General features: G+C 41.1%; 1 protein-coding gene across 3 annotated transcripts in view; it reads left to right on the forward strand.

Annotated features, from left to right (window-relative positions):
• The first annotated feature begins 596 nt into the window (after positions 1 to 596).
• The window catches only part of celsr3 (cadherin, EGF LAG seven-pass G-type receptor 3), a 116969-nt gene continuing 98205 nt past the window's right edge, over positions 597 to 19360 (forward strand). For 2 of the 3 annotated variants that reach the window (XM_057829951.1, XM_057829950.1), the window contains exon 1: positions 2170 to 6046. In XM_057829951.1, the coding sequence (XP_057685934.1) occupies positions 2311 to 6046 (3736 nt within the window). In that variant the 5' untranslated portion in view covers positions 2170 to 2310. Of the gene's footprint in view, positions 6047 to 19360 lie in introns of all 3 variants that reach the window. The other variant, XM_057829949.1, reaches the window with a different exon arrangement.

Consider the following 19360-nt stretch of genomic DNA (forward strand, 5'->3'; position numbering starts at 1 on the left):
TCAGAACATCTTAGCTGTCAATTTGCACGTTGGATTTATATTTGTTCATTTATGTTAGGCTACTTATTCATTTCCTTGTGATTTAAAAAATGTGTAATATGTTACTTATATCTTTATTATTGAAAAAAAAAGGAAATGTTTACATTAACTTCAATTTTAATATATATCCTGTTCTTAAGTAGTTAAAATTGAGATTTGGGATTTACTGTAGTATGTGAGGAAATGAGGGGAAATAAAAATTAGGAGATGGAAGTGGGGGTTATTGCTGTCTTTATAACTTTTATTTTGCAAATCAGTGAAAAAATACAATTTTCAATGAAAAGCAGTTTTTCTATGTGTTATAGAAATAACTGTGCTAAAACAGTTTTGTTTGCATTTCAGTAGTTTAAGAGGTTTTAGCTTTATGCAATACTGTACAATCAGTCCATTTCTATTTCACCATATACCATCTTGAGGAAATCGTGCAGGTATAGTTACAAGTTTAAACGTAGATGGCTACACGTTCCTCAGTTCTGTTGAGTTTTAGGAGGTAGATGTTTGTCATAAGGGGAGGCAAATGAAAGGGAAAGAGGAGGAGAGTCTGATTATATGTGCGTGTGTGTATGATAATATGTGTGGATGCTGGAGGCGTGCACTGACGCCACGGATGTGTGTGTGTGTGTGAGGCAACCAGTGAGCGTGTGAGCCATGTTGGATGTGAGTGAAGGTGTGGAGAGATGATGCTGCTGCTGCTGCTGCTGCCGCCACCGTCGCGCAGCTCCTGACGCACACAGCCTCAGCATCACGCTCCACAGCGGGTAGATGCCAACTCTCCAGGCTGAGGAAGAGACGGGGGAGCCTGGGGAAAGGGTTCGGGCGGCGCCGGCGCTCCTGGAAGTGGAGTGGAGGAGAGAGAAGTGACCGGGAAGGAAGGGAAGCCAGTCGCTATAGGTGGAGCGGAGAAAAAGGAGGGGAGCGACCGTGAAAGGAATAGACTAAATGGCTACACGGCTACCGGGCTTCACCCCGCTCTCGCCTCTGGGTCTTCACCTGCTTCTCCTCCTTGGCTCTTTGTTCGCCCTCGCCCCGCGGACGGTCAATGCAGCGGGACCTTCCGAACTGGGCAGCTCGGCCCCCTGCCATCGGGATGCCAGTAAATCCAGCGAGCGGTGTGAGCGAGAATGGGAGCTGCCGGGGGGCAGCGGGACGCCGCCGAAGGCAGGAGAACGAGGAGCAGCGGCTGGGGCCCCGAGGGCACCAAAAAAGGCAAGGGAAGGAGCCAGGACGTTTTGGAGGAGCGGGGACGACCCCCCGATATTACGTCCTCCTCATCCGCTGCCTGATATGACACGCGCTGGATACGGGGCGGAGAAGGGCGTTGTTCCGTCTTTCAGCTACACGCCGGTTCAGAGTGGTAAAAAACGGACAGTACAAAGGACTACCGGAGCGTGCGCGCTGCCACGGCCACACCTAACTCAACGTGGCGCAGCAAGAGCCTTTGTGCGAGCGTTTGGCCTGCGCGACGTACCCGGAAGTGGGAGAAGGTGCGGCGGAGGCGTGTGGAAGAGTGCTCGTGAGGTGACGAGACTCGGACCGCGTCACAAAACATCACCCGACCTCCTGCCTCTCTTTGGATACAATTCAACGTGGGAGAAAAAAGCTGTTAAAAACACATTTGAATCAAAATATTGTTTTAACAACAATTCAATTTGGATTCCAGCATCAAAATTGGGTGACGTTTTACATTTTCCTCGATTTAATGTCTACACGAATTCAAGTTATAAGCACCGACAGGCAGATGATGATGACGATGTTGATGATGACGATAGTGGTGGCGGTTGCATGTTCTGGAGAAAAGCTGGTAATTGTTCTCTTTTGGGCAGGCAAGGGGTTATCGACCCAAGCAGTATCCGAGTGGGGGCTGAGGGAGGCTGTTGGACAGAGCGCGTTTGGGGGGAGAGGAAAGACTGGTTGGAGGGGGTGGAAGAGCACAGATGTAGTGCACCGGCAACGTTTAGGTGCCGAGATAAGGGTGAGAAGAGGACCGTAACAGGAGGAGGGGTGAGCCTTGGCAACAACCACATTAACTTATCTAATTATGCGGATAATGATTTGGCTTTTGCGAGTGTGACGTGTTGCTGCAGGGCTCATAATGAGGAGAAAGCTGCAGCTTCAATCGGGAGACTGAGCACTGAGGTCCGTGTAGAGAAGAGGGAGGCTTCTAGAGGTTTCTTTGGCTATTTAAAGAGCCGAGGAACAAGGTGTGGATTGTTGGATGAGTTTAAGAGTCTCTGTGTAGGGATAATTTTGGGTAATCCCATCCTCCAGTTTATGCTAGTCATCATCAAAGAGGTGCCGAGTCAGTGTTTTATTTGTGACAATACGCATCAAAGCTCACAAAAAGGCTATGATGCAGAAATTGAACCCACTGAACTTTTCCATTTGTCTCATGAAAAAGTTGGAGCCACTTCAGAGGCAGCTATTTCAGCATTTTCTATGCAAAAGAAATGTCCTGTTCATACAGCCAATTTAAGTCCTATTCTGAAAAATCATGATATATTAGCAGAGCAACCACCTTTCTCATCACCAACCAATCTGACCAATCCATCAAATGAATCTTATATTTTGCCCCTCTTTATTGAGGAAAAGGGTAATTCAGCACTTAGGACAGCTCCCCTAAATGACGGCATGTTTTTATGGAGTGGGTTCAATACGAATAGTAATAACAACAATGGTGAAAAGGAAAAGGCAATGCGTGGTTTTGGTGTATCAGAAATAATGATGTCCAGTGAGCAAGTGTCGTTAGATGATGTCAGACCATCAGAAAGTGGACAGATGGGGGTTGAGGGAGAGAAGAGGAGGGAGGACGAGAGGGACTGGCTGGAGGGCTCTGCAAGGGGAGGAAAATTACAGGTGGGGGAGGGCAAGTTAATAGGGGGGAGAGGACCGTGGGGAAAAGAGGAGGATGAGAGGCAGAGCAATTCGAGGACAACAAAGCCAGGCCAAGCTGAGAAGAGAGATGCAGAGAGAGGGAAGGGTCAGGATAGGAGCAGTAGCACTGCCACCACCATACATCCAGATATGAAAAGATGGAAGAGCGAGAGCCAGATTGATGAAAGCAACGAAGGTGAGAGGAAGCCAGAGGGGGAAGCCGAAGAGAAGCACAGCTCAAGGGGAGAGAGGAGCCTGGAAAGTCTGATAATAGAGGCAGATGATAAAACCTCACAGGAAGAAAAGGCGGGCAAGGTTTTGATGCCTTGGCCTCGCTCTCGACGGGCAGCCAACAGACATCCTCATTTCGCCCTGTATAACTACCAAGTACAAGTAGCTGAGAACCAGCCACCTGGGACATCTGTTATTGTGATGACTGCCACAGACCCTGATGCAGGGGATGCCGGCAGGGTGAGCTATAGCATGGCTCCACTGATGAATAGCCGGTCATCTGACTATTTCCACATCCACCCCGATACTGGCCTGATCACTTCTACTCAGATTTTAGATCGAGAACACATGGATCTTCATTATTTTCGAATCACGGGAACTGATCATGGGTCCCCTCGCCTCTCCGGCACCACAATGGTTGCCATTACTGTTGCAGATCGCAATGATCACTCTCCTATTTTTGAGCAGACAGAGTACAGGGAGACCATCAGGGAGAATGTAGAGGAAGGGTACCCCATCCTTCAACTAAGAGCGACAGATTTAGATTCCCCATCCAATGCCAATATTCGTTACCGTTTTGTTGGCGACACTGCCACGATTGGGAGAGCTGCTTTTGAGATAGACCCACGTTCAGGGCTTATAACAACCCGTGGAGTTGTTGACCGAGAAATAAACGAGCACTACACGCTTCAAGTGGAGGCGAGTGACCAGGGCAAAGAACCGGGTGCACGTTCAGCCACAGTTAAAGTTTTCATCACAGTATTGGATGAAAACGACAACGTACCACAGTTCAGTGAGAAACGTTATGTGGTGGCGGTGAAGGAGGACGTCAGACCTCACTCGGAAATCCTCCGAGTGAGTGCAACAGACCATGACAAGGACAGTAACGCTGCAGTTCACTATAACATTATCAGCGGGAACAGCCGTGGCCAGTTTTCCATTGACAGCGTTACAGGGGAGATTCAGGTCGTGGCACCGCTGGATTATGAGGCCGAACGGGAGTACACTCTTCGTGTCCGTGCGCAGGACAACGGCCGCCCACCACTCTCCAACAACACTGGCATTGTTAGTGTGCAAGTGACTGACGTCAACGACAACCCGCCCATCTTTGTGTCCACACCATTCCAAGCTTCTGTACTTGAGAGTGCACCCGTCGGAAGTTCTATCCTCCACATACAGGCAATTGATACCGATGCTGGTGACAATGCACGTCTGGAATACAGATTAACGGGCACAAGTTCAGACACACCGTTCATCATCAATTCTGCTACGGGCTGGGTCACCGTCAAATCCATTCTTGACAGAGAATCTGTTGAACACTATTTCTTTGGTGTGGAGGCTCGGGATTATGGCATGCCGCCTCTTTCTGCCACAGCGAGTGTTACGATAACAGTTATGGATGTGAACGATAACCGGCCAGAGTTCATACAAAAAGAATATTATGCCCGCCTAAATGAGGACGCTGTCGTTGGAACTAGTGTAGTAACTGTCACCGCTGTGGATCGGGATGTCAACAGTGCTGTGACTTATCAGATAACAGGAGGCAATACCAGGAACCGCTTTGCTATCAGCACAGCAGGGGGTGCCGGCCTGTTGTCCTTAGCCCTCCCACTGGACTACAAACAAGAGCGGCGCTATGTTTTAACTGTCACTGCCTCAGACCGCACACTCCATGACACCTGTCAGGTGCACATCAACATCACTGATGCAAACACTCACAGGCCTGTTTTCCAGAGTGCACACTACTCTGTCAGTGTAAATGAGGACCGGCCAACTGGGAGCACTGTGGTTGTCATCAGTGCAACAGATGATGACGTTGGTGAAAATGCCCGTATCACATACTTTCTGGAGGACAATATCCCTCAGTTTCGTATTGACCCTGCATCAGGGGCTATCACGCTGCAGACAGAGCTCGATTATGAGGATCAGATGACCTACACTTTGGCCATAACAGCCAAAGACAATGGAATACCACAAAAATCAGACACTACGTACGTGGAGGTGAATGTCAATGATGTGAACGACAATGCTCCCCAGTTTCTCAGCCCCAGGTACCAGGGAACTGTGAGCGAAGACGCACCTCCCTTCACCAGTGTCCTCCAAATCTCAGCCACTGATCGGGACGCACACGCGAACGGTCGTGTCCAGTACACCTTTCAAAACGGCGAGGACGGAGATGGAGATTTTACCATTGAGCCAACATCTGGTATAGTCCGAACCGTTCGGCGGTTAGATCGTGAGAGTGTGCCATTTTACGAACTCACAGCATACGCAGTTGATCGAGGCGTACCACCTCAGCGATCGCCTGTCCACATCCAAGTGACGATTCTTGACGTTAATGACAATGCCCCTGTCTTCCCTGCTGATGACTTTGAGGTTTTGGTGAGGGAAAACAGTGCAGTGGGCTCTGTGGTCGCCCAGATCACTGCCACAGACCCAGACGAGGGTTCAAATGCCCAAATTATGTACCAAATTGTAGAGGGCAATATCCCTGAGATCTTCCAGATGGACATCTTCTCAGGGGAGCTGACATCACTTATTGATCTTGACTATGAGGCTCGCAACGAATACGTCATTGTAGTCCAGGCCACCTCGGCCCCTCTCGTCAGCCGGGCTACAGTACGGATCAAATTGGTTGACCAAAATGACAATAAACCCACTTTGCAGGATTTCCAAATTATTTTCAACAACTTTGTATCAAACCGTTCGAACAGTTTCCCCAATGGAGTAATTGGCAGAGTCCCCGCCAACGATCCTGATGTTTCAGACCGGTTGTACTACACAATTGACAGGGGCAACGAGCTACACCTGCTGCTGCTCAATCACTCCAGCGGGGAGATCCGACTAAGCCGTAAACTGGATAATAACAGGCCGCTGGTGGCTCCCATGCTGATCACTGTCACAGGTAAGAGAGCATGAAGGGGGACATGAGAGTGAAGTGTGGGTAGGAGGGGTAATCTTTCACTGTGGAAAATACCATGAAGATAAGACAAGACTCCTCAGCATTTATAGCCTGGGGTGATAAACTTAGAAGGTTCTTTATTGTGTCCTTGTGTTGAATGCTGGAATGGTATTTGAACAAACAAATCACAATTTTGCTATAAATGAAACAATTTCACTGGTTAAAGTTTTAAATGCCATTATTCATGAAATGATAGAGCTTTCAGGCATTTTGCCTCAAAAGTAGATCACACAAGATAAAGTGAAAAAAAGGGATGCTTTGAGATGCGTTTTGTGTATTTGTATGTGAGCGGCTCATCCAATTTTATTGCTTTTGTGAAAACATTAGTTGTGGTACCATCCGTACTGTGGCTTGAAGTTTACGACAGCTGAGAACTGAGTTGAAAATCAAATGAGGCGGCGAGTAAATTAATAACTGCAGGTCAATTCAAGTCGCAAAGGTGTTAAGTAAATTTTATATAGAGTAGATTGTCCGATTTATTATAACCAAAAAGTCTCTTATGCCCCTTTCCCACTGAAACTAGTGGGTCAACGTGCGTTTTTTTCCATGCCGATGAAACCCACTGGCAATTGGCATTTGGCACCTTTCCCATTGACAAAAAAAAGCCATGTCTTTTTTTTTTTTTTCCACCCGTCTAGCCCCCCACCCCTCCTCAGCCATGCGTAAGGTTACGTGACGTCACCACGTTAAAATGCGCGTCGACAAGAGCGACCGAATTCATTCAGTTCAAGGAAGTAAACAATGCAGAGCAACATGGAAGCCTCCTTTGTTTGCGTTCTCTATTTTCATGCTTTTTACTGCCCTAAAAATGATCGAAATGCAGCAAAAGATCAACACTCTGCTTGTCCTGAGGCAACGTAGGCGACGTGAATTCTTCTTCTACTAACTTTGTTATGAGCATCAACGTAACTACGGTTGTGGGGCGTGTTAAATGGGAGGCGACTGGCACGTTGTTATGACGCATCACGTAAGAGCCTACGTCACCACATAGATTAGGGTGTTGACTGTTGACCCGGGGTTTTGCTTTCACACTGCATGACGATCAGAGCCGAGGTGATTTTAACGCAGGTCGCTTGGCGGGTTGATTGACATGGGTCGAGGCGGGTCGCTGCACCTTTCCCACCGCCACCAAAAGCCGATTGTTAGTGGGTTGACATGGGTTTTTTGGCCAGTGGGAAGGGGGTATTATTGATGTCAACAATGGAAAGTTGATCTTGACCTGTTATTGACTAATTGACACTGAAACGTATTCACTAACTCGAGTGGACGTTCTAATTGAGCACACTTTCAGAATTGGTATATACTATTTATATATTTACTGCTCATCCTCATTTGGGTAATGGTTGAGCTTCAGCCTATTTCAGCAGACTTGGAGTGAAAGCTGGGGTACACCCTGAGAACACAAATAGTGCCGCAGCATTACAATCAATCTTTAGTTTCTTGTTTTTACTTCATTGACATGCATCTTGTGTTAAAGCAACACTAGGTAACTTTTCAACCTTTATAAAATATTTTCGTTTTTGAAGATATGTTGACTGACAACTATTTGACTGACATCTCTTCTACGTATATTTTGAGGGGGTCTGTATCACTTTCACCGGCCCTAATTAACTTTGAGGAGGTTTGCAGGAACCCTGCAACACAAAAATACAAATGTGCTGACTGCTTTACGGCATATGTCACTTCCCCCTTTCTCCATTGGTTATAAAGACGGAAGTTGATGCGAAACGCTTTCATGCGAAATCTGCAAAAATGGCAGGGCAACAAAAGAGACAAAAAGTTTTGTCTGAGGAGACTTAGAAATAAGAAAAAGGGCGGCTACCAGGACACTCAAGAATAAACATTGGCTTTCTTTTGCTGGCGTGACCCCCCCTCAATCAAACTCGGGTGGGGGGGATACGGTACAAAATCAAACATTTCTTATTTTCAAAATCGTCATATGGCGGGAAACACTCAAGTGACTTGAAGTTCCCCTCTGAGATCCCCAATTTGGCCAAATTTCAAAATTGTCCAATATGCATGTGTGATACATCATTGGAAAGCTTAAAATCTCAATTTTGTCGGGGAATTTTTTTTTAATAGGAGGGCATTTAAAAAAACAACATTTTTTAAACAGCAAAACCCTAACTGGAGGCGAGAGCAGAATTAAAGACGCCATGATTTTATCGCGTACTTACCTTGTTTCGATCCAAAAATCGAAATGAAAGAATGTTATCACTGAGTGTCAAGACACAGCTGTGAATGGCCACTGCTGGTTTTTTGGTGGATTTTATGGGTGAAACATGGTGATATAACAAGGGTCACGATGCAGAAATCGTAGAAAACAAGGAGTGGTGGAGACTTTCTTTTTCATATACAGTGGGGAGAACAAGTATTTGATACACTGTCAATGGGGTTTCCCATTGGCAGTGTATCAAATACTTGTTCTCCCCACTGTATTTACCCTGTTAAACGTTATTTTTCAATTTTTATGTGTTTGGATCAATTATTTATCATATAACATATTGGGGAAAAGGCGACAGTAACAAAAGTAATTTGTTTAAAAGTTTAAAATATGCGAGTGAATAATTTTTAAAAGTCTTTCTTTTTTTTTTAAACTAAATATCAGACAACAATTAATGATTCTAAGCTAAAAATGACAGACATTTTGAATAGTAAATATAATTACTTACCTTCTTTTTATGGTAAGAAACAAAAGCAGTTGCGCGACGTCTGTAAACGGGGGTTTCGAGGGTAAAACGGACAAATTAAAAATAGTTCGGAGGCTTAGTGCGCCATGAATCTGCTATGGCAGCATATAGACATATTGTTCTATCAAACACAACAGTTCTTTTGGCTTAAAATACAGCAGTTTGTTTTAAAGAGGGGTGCAAGAGCAGAAACTGCTTTTTCAGTCTTGTCTGTGTTTTCCGCCATATGCTATTGTTTAGCCACAACTGGATTCATTACCTCATTACTATTCATCCTTCACACAGTCGCTGGAAACGTTCAACCCATCTGCAGGCGACCAGGAGATCAAGATTTTATGACACTGCGCGCTGGTCCTCATGGGAAACGCAGTCTTCCTTAAGGGAAAACGCTACCGCTTTTGTCCACCTGTGTCGCTAAAATCAACCAAAACCGAAAAGTTACTTTGTGTTGTTTTAATTGCATATGCTAGTCATGGTTAGGAATGTGGGAATGTCTGTAAGTGCCCTGCGATTGGTTCATGACCAGTTTAGGGTGTACTCTGACTCTTGCCGAAAGTCAGATTGGACAGCTTCTAGCTCTCCCATGACCTTTGTGAGGACAATTGAAGTAGTGAATGTATGGAGGAATATATACACTTTACATTATAGTCTGCAAACATGCTCTAGAGAGAATTCAGCTTTTTTTATACTGACTTACAGCACATATTCATATAAATTTCTCCACTATCTTACCCCTCCAGGATGTCAGAGTTATGAGATTATAATGAAACTACAGTCGGTGCCAGGCAGGCTCGACGCAAAGCTGTCACTTTCCCTTTCTCGTGCTGTGTATGTGTGTTTCTTCCTTTTATTTTATACACTTGTGTGTATCCATGGATGAATAGATGAATTAATCCACATCAGTTGCCCCTCATGTATTGTTCCTCCCTCAGTCTTCACTGCTCTAATCTCACTATATGTTTTTTCACTCATCCATACAGAATCTCTATTCTCTGCATTCTTCATTCGTGTTTAACCATGTTCTACTTTCATTGGAACTGTTGTATTCTTTCTCTGCACTTTTGTGTTTTTCGCCATGCTCCAAGATCACTTCTCCTCAATGGCACATTTTTTAGAAGGGAAGTCTTAATATCTCACGGGGTTAGGGCTAGGTAAATAAATACTTTTTGGGGAGAACACGTAACTAAAATTGCAATTTCCTCAATACTTGTGGACGGATCAGAATGAAATTTTGTTGGTATATTTTAGGGGTGTATAAACAGCGATCCTTTGAACCCAATCTCTCTTCTTTTAAAATTTTATCTCAGGATAGATTAATTACATTAAATAGTTCCAGAATTAAAATTGCTCCTCCTTTGTTATTCATGGAGGAATCGGAATAAAAATTTCCAGGTATATTCTGGGAATATATACACATCAATCTTCTGAGCCCTATTTCGATTTTTTTTTATGGTTTCATGGCTGATTATATAAATCAATTGTGGACTTATTGTTGCCTGTAGCTTCCAAGATAGGTAGTAGGGGGAGGCGAGCTGTTGTAGTTCATTTTGAACTTTTTGTTTTCAATTTCTGCTTTCCTCACCACTTATTTCTTCTCACCGCGTATGTTTTGTTCCTAGATGGATTGTGCACATGCATACCTGTGTGATTATGCAAGAGTTGTTTACTTTGGCTGTGAACAAGCAGAATTTCAGAATGTTTGTATATATTTTTTTACATTATGCATATTTGTGCATGCTATTTTTTTGTTTCCAGATCACAAAGTGTACTCTCAGGTGGCTGAAAAGCTCTGCGCTTCAGAGAGTATTCATGTCTTTTTAGTCAATAGTATCCGTGCATAGCAGAGAGCACTGGGGCTGCACTCCCCTTTTTTTGTCTCTGTGTCTCCTGTTTTTTTCCTCTAAGCATCTACTCCATTGATTCTCAGCATAATTCCCATATTTCTGCTTCATTTTAGTTTAAATGCGTCGTCCATTCAAGTGTAGCCAGTCTTGACAAAAACGATTATGCACAAACATATTGCTGCTGGGTCAGTTGGTAAAGACAAATCATGTTTTTATTGTAGTCCGGCACCACAAAGGACATCAACTGAAGGTGACCTTGATCAAAGCAAAAAAAAAAAAAAAAACAACAACATAAAACGTACTTGCCAAGAACGGCTTTAGTTCTACTCGCCAACTCTCAGAGGCCAGGCTCAACTGGAGGAAAAAACAATACAAAAAACAAATTATTATGGGAACATCAATAGGAAATAGTGTTGACTCATACATCATGGGTCTCCTATGCTTTATTCATAAGAAAAAAACGACAACAAAAAAATACTTGTATAAATATAAGGATACTCAATTTGGCATTCAATTACAAAAAGGTTCATTATTGTGGTGTACTAATGCAAACAAACAAACAAACAAACAAACAAACAAACAAACGGCAAAAAAGACACAATGGAAGAATTTGTGACATTTGTGTGCTTTTATTACCTTGTTTGGTTGTTTCCTTTAGACAAACTAAATCTACCCATCCATTTGCTATGCACAGTTTTCCATATCCAAATGCACACAGATATATCATTGTAAAGATTCAAATCTTCACATTTTTTGATAACAAATGAACATAAGACACCAATCCACCATTTTTATTATCTCCACTTATTAATTAATCAAATAAAGTGTTTACTATAAAGTGTTAATGAGTGGTATTGTAATGTAATGTGTGACTAGAGTTTCAATTGGGGGAGAGAAGAAAACAAATCTCCAACCCCATGAGCATGCTGAGTCTGCAACCACAGCTGGCTGCATACACTAACTATTCAGAATACATACTGGCCAAAGCTATTATTCATAAAACCACTATAGCATGCCTTTACTAGCATATTATAACCTATTAGGTGAGGGTCAGTTGCTTGCCAGGAGTTGTTCAATGTTTCAGGTGGTGCAGTGAGCCTGATTTTCGCAGCCCCCATCATGCCAGATCCTTAGATCTATGACCGTGTGTCAGTACCGTCTGTGACCAGAAAATGTACTCATGTTGCTCAGGGGCATACAATGTCTTTGCGTGCTTCAGCAGATGTGGCACACACTGAGGGCAACACTGGACTCACCGTTGACTAAATGGCGCCATACAGGCGCAATTGTTCGGGAAATTTTAAATTTGGCCAGGCAGCACGAGGGCTTCATGCCACATGCAAATGCGCCTCAGGTGTGCAACAGAATGAACCATTTTCGACTAGGTTGAAAAACACAAAATGATATCAAACAAGGACACTAAAGACAAAAAAAGACTTTCACAATCAAACAGATTGTACTGTAAATATACATTTAAAAATAATAGACTTGAGCATGTACTTAAGAGCAGAATTACAAAAGACACATTCAGTTTTTTTCCCGGTCAGGTAGTCACTTGCATGATTTGTTTGGCACACTTTTTTACGCTGGATAAATTATACACAATGAAAAACATTTTACATGCTACGTGTAAAATTAAATCTTTTTTCGTCCAGGTTATAGAATTTTTGAGTGCCAGAGGATTAGAGCTTTACTATCTTGGGCACCCCATGATTCGATTCGATTACGATTCAGGGTGCTCCGATTTGATAATCGAACGATGATCACGTTATTGACGATTATCACAGTTATCACAATTATCAATGCATCATACATTATTAATGAATAAAGTAGCCAAACAAATTTATGTCCATTATTTATTCAAAATATCTTAATGATTCAACGGGAACGAGCCCATAAAACAACAAGCTGCCCTTAAACTGTTTTTTTTTTTTTTTTTTTTTTTTTTAACAAGAATGTGCAAAAACATTAACCATTTTAAAGGCAGTACTTATTTCTCAACATGCCTATACAATAAGAAGGTGCAAAAACCTTAGCTGTTTCAAAGGCATTACTTATTTCTCTAAACAATACAAAAATTTTACACTGGTATAATTAATTCCACATTTTCTAGAAACAAACAAAGTGTCTTTAGAAATAAGACTCAACCAATATACTTTGTTTTTCACAGATTTCTGTACTATTTCACATGTTTGTAGCGTTACATCTGTACTTATCCTGGTTTTAAACGTTCTGCATCTGGAGTAACTTTTGTACACCACCAAACAATGCGCTAATTAGCATAGCGCTCGGTGCTAACTAGTGACATCTCAAAAACATCAACAATAAAAGCTAGACAGTACAAGAGGGTTCGCGTACTCACCTCTGATAGACAGACACGGGACTTAGCAAAACACTAGGGACTTTTCTAATTAACATGACTTGAACCTACTGCTGAACAACTTACAAGGAGCAACGAACTACAGTATCTCTCTTTCCAACTACTCACTCTCCCCCTATTAGTAGGAGTAACGTTGTGACAGGAAGGCACTGCCCCCTGGCGGCCGGTGGAATTCTCTTCACATCCAACGTTGTGCATGCGTCCATTAAAGGTGTCCGGGCGGCAGACCTGTCTTGAATTTCTTTCTGCTACTAGCGCCCGTCATAAAAGTTATTAGGGAAAAGCATCATTTTTGAACAGTTATGAATTGAAATTAGAGCTGAAACGAATACTCGAGCAACTCGAGTAACTCGAGTTTAAAAACTGATCCGAGTAATTTTATTCACCTCGAGTAATTGTTTCATTTTGACAGCTCTAAGAATCACGTTTTGCCCGGACTACTTTTAATGCGGGACAACGCGCTGATGTCACGTGCGTAGAGGAAGAAGCAATTAAAAAAAAAAAAAAAACTTACTGTCACCGACAGCCGCTACAAACGATGCCAATGTTGCTAAAAACTAGCTCGCATGATGCTATGGTGGTAGCAGGTAGCGTCTGATGAGTCTCATAGAGATCACATGTATGTTGAACTAGATGCGAAATGACAGCGTCAGCGGCATTTGTAAACAGCTGCCATCATAAAGCAGTAGACTTCTAAGCGCTAATAAATAAGATTAACGTTACTGTCACTCGCTCACGTAACGTTAGCCCTGCGAAGGGCTAGGTTTCTATTAATTATGACCACTGTCGATGCGTGGGTAAGGTGTCTTACATACAGGCTTTATTTAATCTGTGAAAACAGTGCTGTAGAGTGATGAGGATGTAAAATAAAAACTTAATAATGCTAACTTTCAATTTTAGCTCAGTAGTCATCGCTGGATAAAACACCAAGTAGCACTGGTCCCTTTTGTGCTCCAATACAGCAGGTATCATACATTTATTTTGAACACTGCAGAAACTCAAATTCCTATCAGGACTTACAGTTTAGACTAACTTAAAACTTAGCTAGAACTTAAAATAACTTGACACAAATGGAAATTCAATTGAAACACGTGGGAAAAACACCTAACTTTTAAGTGACATGTTTTATCAAGCGTAATGGCATTTTTAGGTAAGAAATATATAAATATATATATTTTTTACATCTGAGATGCAATTGTTGGCTGTTTTCAACAATGTACATCGGAAATAAAGACATTGATTGACTGAAAATGGTTCAATATTAGATGAAATGTCTTGTTTTCTCATGTATATTTGTAATTGCTCTTCACCTAAAAATACATGTTTTATCCGATTATTCAATTAATCGATAGAATTTTCAGTCAATTACTCGATTACTAAAATAATCGATAGCTGCAGCCCTTATCGGAATCGAATCGTCACGTGTTGAATTGCGATGCATCTAATTATCGATTTTTTTGGAACACCCTTACAGAGGATGGTGGTATTCGCCTCAAATTATTCTTGTAGCCAACAACATTACATAAAATTGGAAATATTGTCGCTCCCAATCTAGAATTTTTTTTTCTTTCTCCAAATCTTGCTTACTTGTTCAATATCCTATGCACAGCCGTCCCTTTTCTCCCACCTTGAATGACCCCAAGATCGTAATCTTTCATACTCGCTGCTGCAGTCGACTTGATCTCTTTTTTACGCCTTATGTAGCATACTAAGAGTGTAAATGACAAATCTCATCATAATATGATATCAATTCTTTGGGCGTTATGATATCAACTGATATTGCAAAGTCTGGCTGATATTGCAAAGTCTTCCATGATTCGATTTGATATAATGGCCTTTAATTGAGTACTGTAATATGTGCACATTTAACAAGATCAGTTACATTTCACCTAAAGTAATAAAAAACACAAAGCAATTTGGACATTTTTCAACAATGTAGTTGCAGAAACATTTAAAATATTTTAAAAACCTTTCACAATATCATATCTAAAAGACGATGATTTTGGTTGATGTTTTTGTTTTTTATCAATTTGATTGGGTCGATACTTAACCAAGCAATGTATCGATCCAGATCAATGTATTGTAACACCCCTATTATGTAAGTCATAAGTGTTTTGCAGGGATAGAAAACTTAACAGCTATGACAGAGGAGTAGAACGCACAGATATCTGTTTTTAAGTGTTTTACCGTTTCAGAACAGTACTTTCACATTTGAAAGAAAAGTTGTGGCAGTGGTCACAGTGCAAATAGAAGGCACCAGCATGTTGGCAGCTGCTACATTCCAGCTGCTAACCAATGTCATTTGCTTGTCAGAGAGGTCAGAGGTGCGCGGATTTGTGTGATGCTGCAGATCAACTTATGAAGTACAATGGACACGATGTGTGTATGTATACGTGTGATACCGGCTAATGGGCATGGACTTAACATGCAAGATGGCTTTTGTGTCGCTGCAAGTATCCGGTTTAACGCAAAGGATTAAAGCTTCTGTTGTAAAAGGCTGCTTTGAACACTAACATTGGCAGGGTTGCTTTGTCCGTGTGTGTGCGTGCGTGCGTGTGTGTGTTGTTGTTGTTGTTGTTTTTTCAACTGAGTTCTACTTTTTGTATAATGACTGACCTCAGGGCTTGAAAGGCTTTCAAAACAAACAGAGCAGAAATCAGCAGTCGAGCCGGCTGCTGAGCTGTCTTGTGTGTGTGTATGTGTTGCAATGATACATATACTTTTTGTTATGAATTGTTATTACCTCATAAAGTGCATATTAGTGTTAACAGATGTTAAAAAAGGGAGCAAAAACAACCTCTCTACAATATTGGATAATGCTTCTTCTTTTCCTTTCGGTTTTTCCCTTCGGTGGTCGCTGTAGCGAATCAGTTGACTGCATCTAACCATGTCCTCTACAATCCAGTTTTACAGTTTTCTCACAGGGACTAAAAGTATAGATAATCAGTTCATATGATTTAACCGATTGTTAACATTTGATCAATTGAACAGGCACTTTTTGAAGCAGCATTTTAACAAACGACTGTAAAAATTAATTGACCATTGTTGGTAAGGTTTTGGTTTTTTTTTTGTGGCTGAGTCAAAAGAACAGCTCAGCGTACCTTGCTTCTATTTGGAGGGAAATGTCACAGCAGTGTTTTGTAAAGTCAACCCGACGTGGGGGCTTTTCAGGCAACTAAGAGGCAAGTCACAACTGGTCCATTCAAAACCATGATGACAGCGCAGTGTGAAATGGGATTGAACCCATCCGCTGGTGTCTACATGGGCTGTACACTAATGGTCTGAAGGCACCATGACAGACATTTTGTGTAGTTCTGAGTAGCAGCAAATGGCTTTTGTTCACCCTAAATCCAATTTTTGCAGATTTTTTTCTTAAAAGGTTTAGATGCTAGTTGTACCAAATCTTCCCCTTTGGGTTTTTTTTTTTTTTTTTTTTTACTTTTTAATCCCAATCGCTTAAATGAGCAAAACAGCAGATACTCAGATCACAACAGAACCAATGAATATGAATGAGTGAAGCAAAAGGGGCTTTTAAGCATTTAATCCTGTCAGATGTGTCTGGTGCATCCACATCACTTGAACTTGACAGTATGTGAAGAGATAATAATTAAATCAAGTAGATTTAGTCTGTTTCTAAAGTTACTTCAGAGACTTACTTTTGGTTTTTGAAGCAATTTTATTCCCATGTTTGGTGAATTTAGTGAGTGCATTTTTTTCTTCTGGTAGTAAGAAGTCTGAAAGTGAAGGTTTGGGTGCTTTTTATACAGCACCTTTCTGTTTTCAAAATCAACAATTTAATGTGTTTTTGATCAATTGTTCATTGATCGTGGAAAATCCATCTCAATTAATCCACTTGATTAACTCGGTCCCATAACTTGTAAACATTTTCTCATGGCACAGAATACCAAATGTTTAATAGCATTGAATCTGAAACTCTTTGTCTGTTCACCAAGGGCCACCTTCAAAATTGAAAAATCAATCAAAATGACCAACATCAAACTGCAGTAGTATAGTAGGCTCATGTGGTTATCAATATTAACGCATCATTCCTGAAAGTTTTATTAAATATTGTAAACCACTGTAAATTTATGCAGTTTGAACATTATCACTGTGCTTAAGTATAGGAAATCAGTTTGAGTTAATATAAAAAAAGTACCTTGATAAATGTTTGAAAAGAAAGTATTCTAACATATTAAAATCAAATGTATTGCATTAATAATATAAGAACTGCACTTTTGTACTCTGTATGAAAAAAAAAATCAATAAATCTAACGTATCATTTTGCAAAGGCTGAACATTTATTAGATTATAGAAATGATATTGATTAATTGGATATAGTGTTTACCATTATTACCGGTATTCCTACCACGCTCCATCAAAAATAATCCTCCTGCTTGTCATATTTCACATTATCATCTGCTATATTCACATTGTTTAAATGTGAAAACTCTTCAGCTATTTGCATAAAAACTCACCTTTTTGTTCAACGCCCTATATCAAGTTGTGCATAATTGTTTGGCAGATTCCTCTCCTCAGGAAAATTGACCAAAAAAGACATTTAATTTACTTTGAAAATTAACAAATTGTTATATTTTATTTATTTATTTTTTCTCTCGGAATTCTTCAACTATCTAAGATACTGGGATGTAATCACATAATCATCAAACGTTATTTTACAAATAGCAAACAGGGTGGTAAGAAATGTGTTATGAAGGAAAGATGCAAACTAACTGTCAAAGATTTGAGAAGCTACCAGGATCCCATTATTCTCGAGTGTCGCCATATTTCACAACTGCGATATGCCTTGAGTGTCAAGAAGTATGAAGTTTTCAGTGACATGACCAATGAAGTGCCTGAAAGAAAGGCCTGACCTGACCACCTCTGAACAAGGCACATACTGTAAATTGAAACCTCAAGAATAGGACAACGAATATCTAAAGATAGATTTCTCAAAGATTTTGTAGACTGATTAGAGGTGACTTGTGACTCTTGACTAATTGGAAAGGATGAGCCTGTGGTTGGGTCACAAACAGAAGAAGAGCTCCACTTTGAATCATATGCCAGCAAGGTGGAGACTGACTAGCATTTTAGAGAACACTTATGCTAGGTTCATACTGCAGGTCTTAATGCACAATTCGGCTTTTTTGTTCTATCTGCTTTTTTGGCGTGCCCGTTCAGACTGCTTCCTGAAAGTTTTATTAAATATTGTAAACCACTGTAACAGGCTCCATCGAGCCCTTTCAAGTATTACGCATGCGCACTAATTCGCAGTCTGACACACGCTGAGCGAACTGACCCGTATGCGCAGAAGCATCAAAAGTTTCAAAACAAATAATTACATATGCTGGCTGTATGTCATTCCTGGATGATCATATTTTACCGTATTGGCCCGAATATAAGACGGCCCTGATTATAAGACGACCCCTCTTTTTCAAGACTCAAGTTTGAAAAAATACTTTTTGAATACCAAATTAATTTTTATACAGAAAATAATTACAGTACATCCAAAACAAATGATTATAACAATGTATTTGAGAGAAAAAGCATGTTATTTTTCCTCATTCAAATCTTAATATCTGAACATTTAAATATGTAAACTAAAGTGCAATCACATTCGTAAATGAATGGCTTCTGGTTTTTGAAATGTAAATAAACCAATCTATTGTGATAAAACAACAAAATTGCAATAACTGCATTAACCATCAAAGTGAAGTCTAACTGTAACTGTAGTCTTGAAACAAATCTGAATAAGGAAAAACATTGCAATAAAATAATGCAAACTGGTTAAACTAAAAAGAGTAGCTGAGATCTGTCATGACAGAACATCGCTTCAATGATATCTGGCGCCATCTAGCGTCGTGAATGGGGAGAGTAGCTGAGATCTGTCACGACAGAACATCGCTTCAATGATATCTGGCGCCACCTAGCGTCGTGAATGGGTATAATGTAGACCGCGAATATAAGACGAGCCCCTCTTTTTCAGTGTTATTTCAATGCAAAAAACACCGTCTTGTATTCAGGCCAATACAGTAATTTCCAAAAAGAGGACACAAATAACAGACATTAATAATCCCCATTTGGTCTTATATTCAGAGTTAATATGGACTAATAGAATGCATACCCGCACTGTGCGTGCATGCATGACGGACTCACATAAGCTTTATGTGTGTGCGTCAGTTTGCCCCGACTCGGCCAAGTAAGCAATACTGAAATATTGCTAATTTGGCGCACAAAAAGAAAATCGAGCATTATTAGGCTTATCCTTTTCTTCATTTTATTTTTTTATGACTGTGGTCAAGCCCCCCTCCTGCTTCAAGCAGTTCAAGTTAGGCGCTACCGGTAA

The sequence above is a fragment of the Corythoichthys intestinalis genome, chromosome 2 (genome assembly GCF_030265065.1).
Source record: "Corythoichthys intestinalis isolate RoL2023-P3 chromosome 2, ASM3026506v1, whole genome shotgun sequence".
NCBI lineage: Eukaryota > Metazoa > Chordata > Actinopteri > Syngnathiformes > Syngnathidae > Corythoichthys > Corythoichthys intestinalis.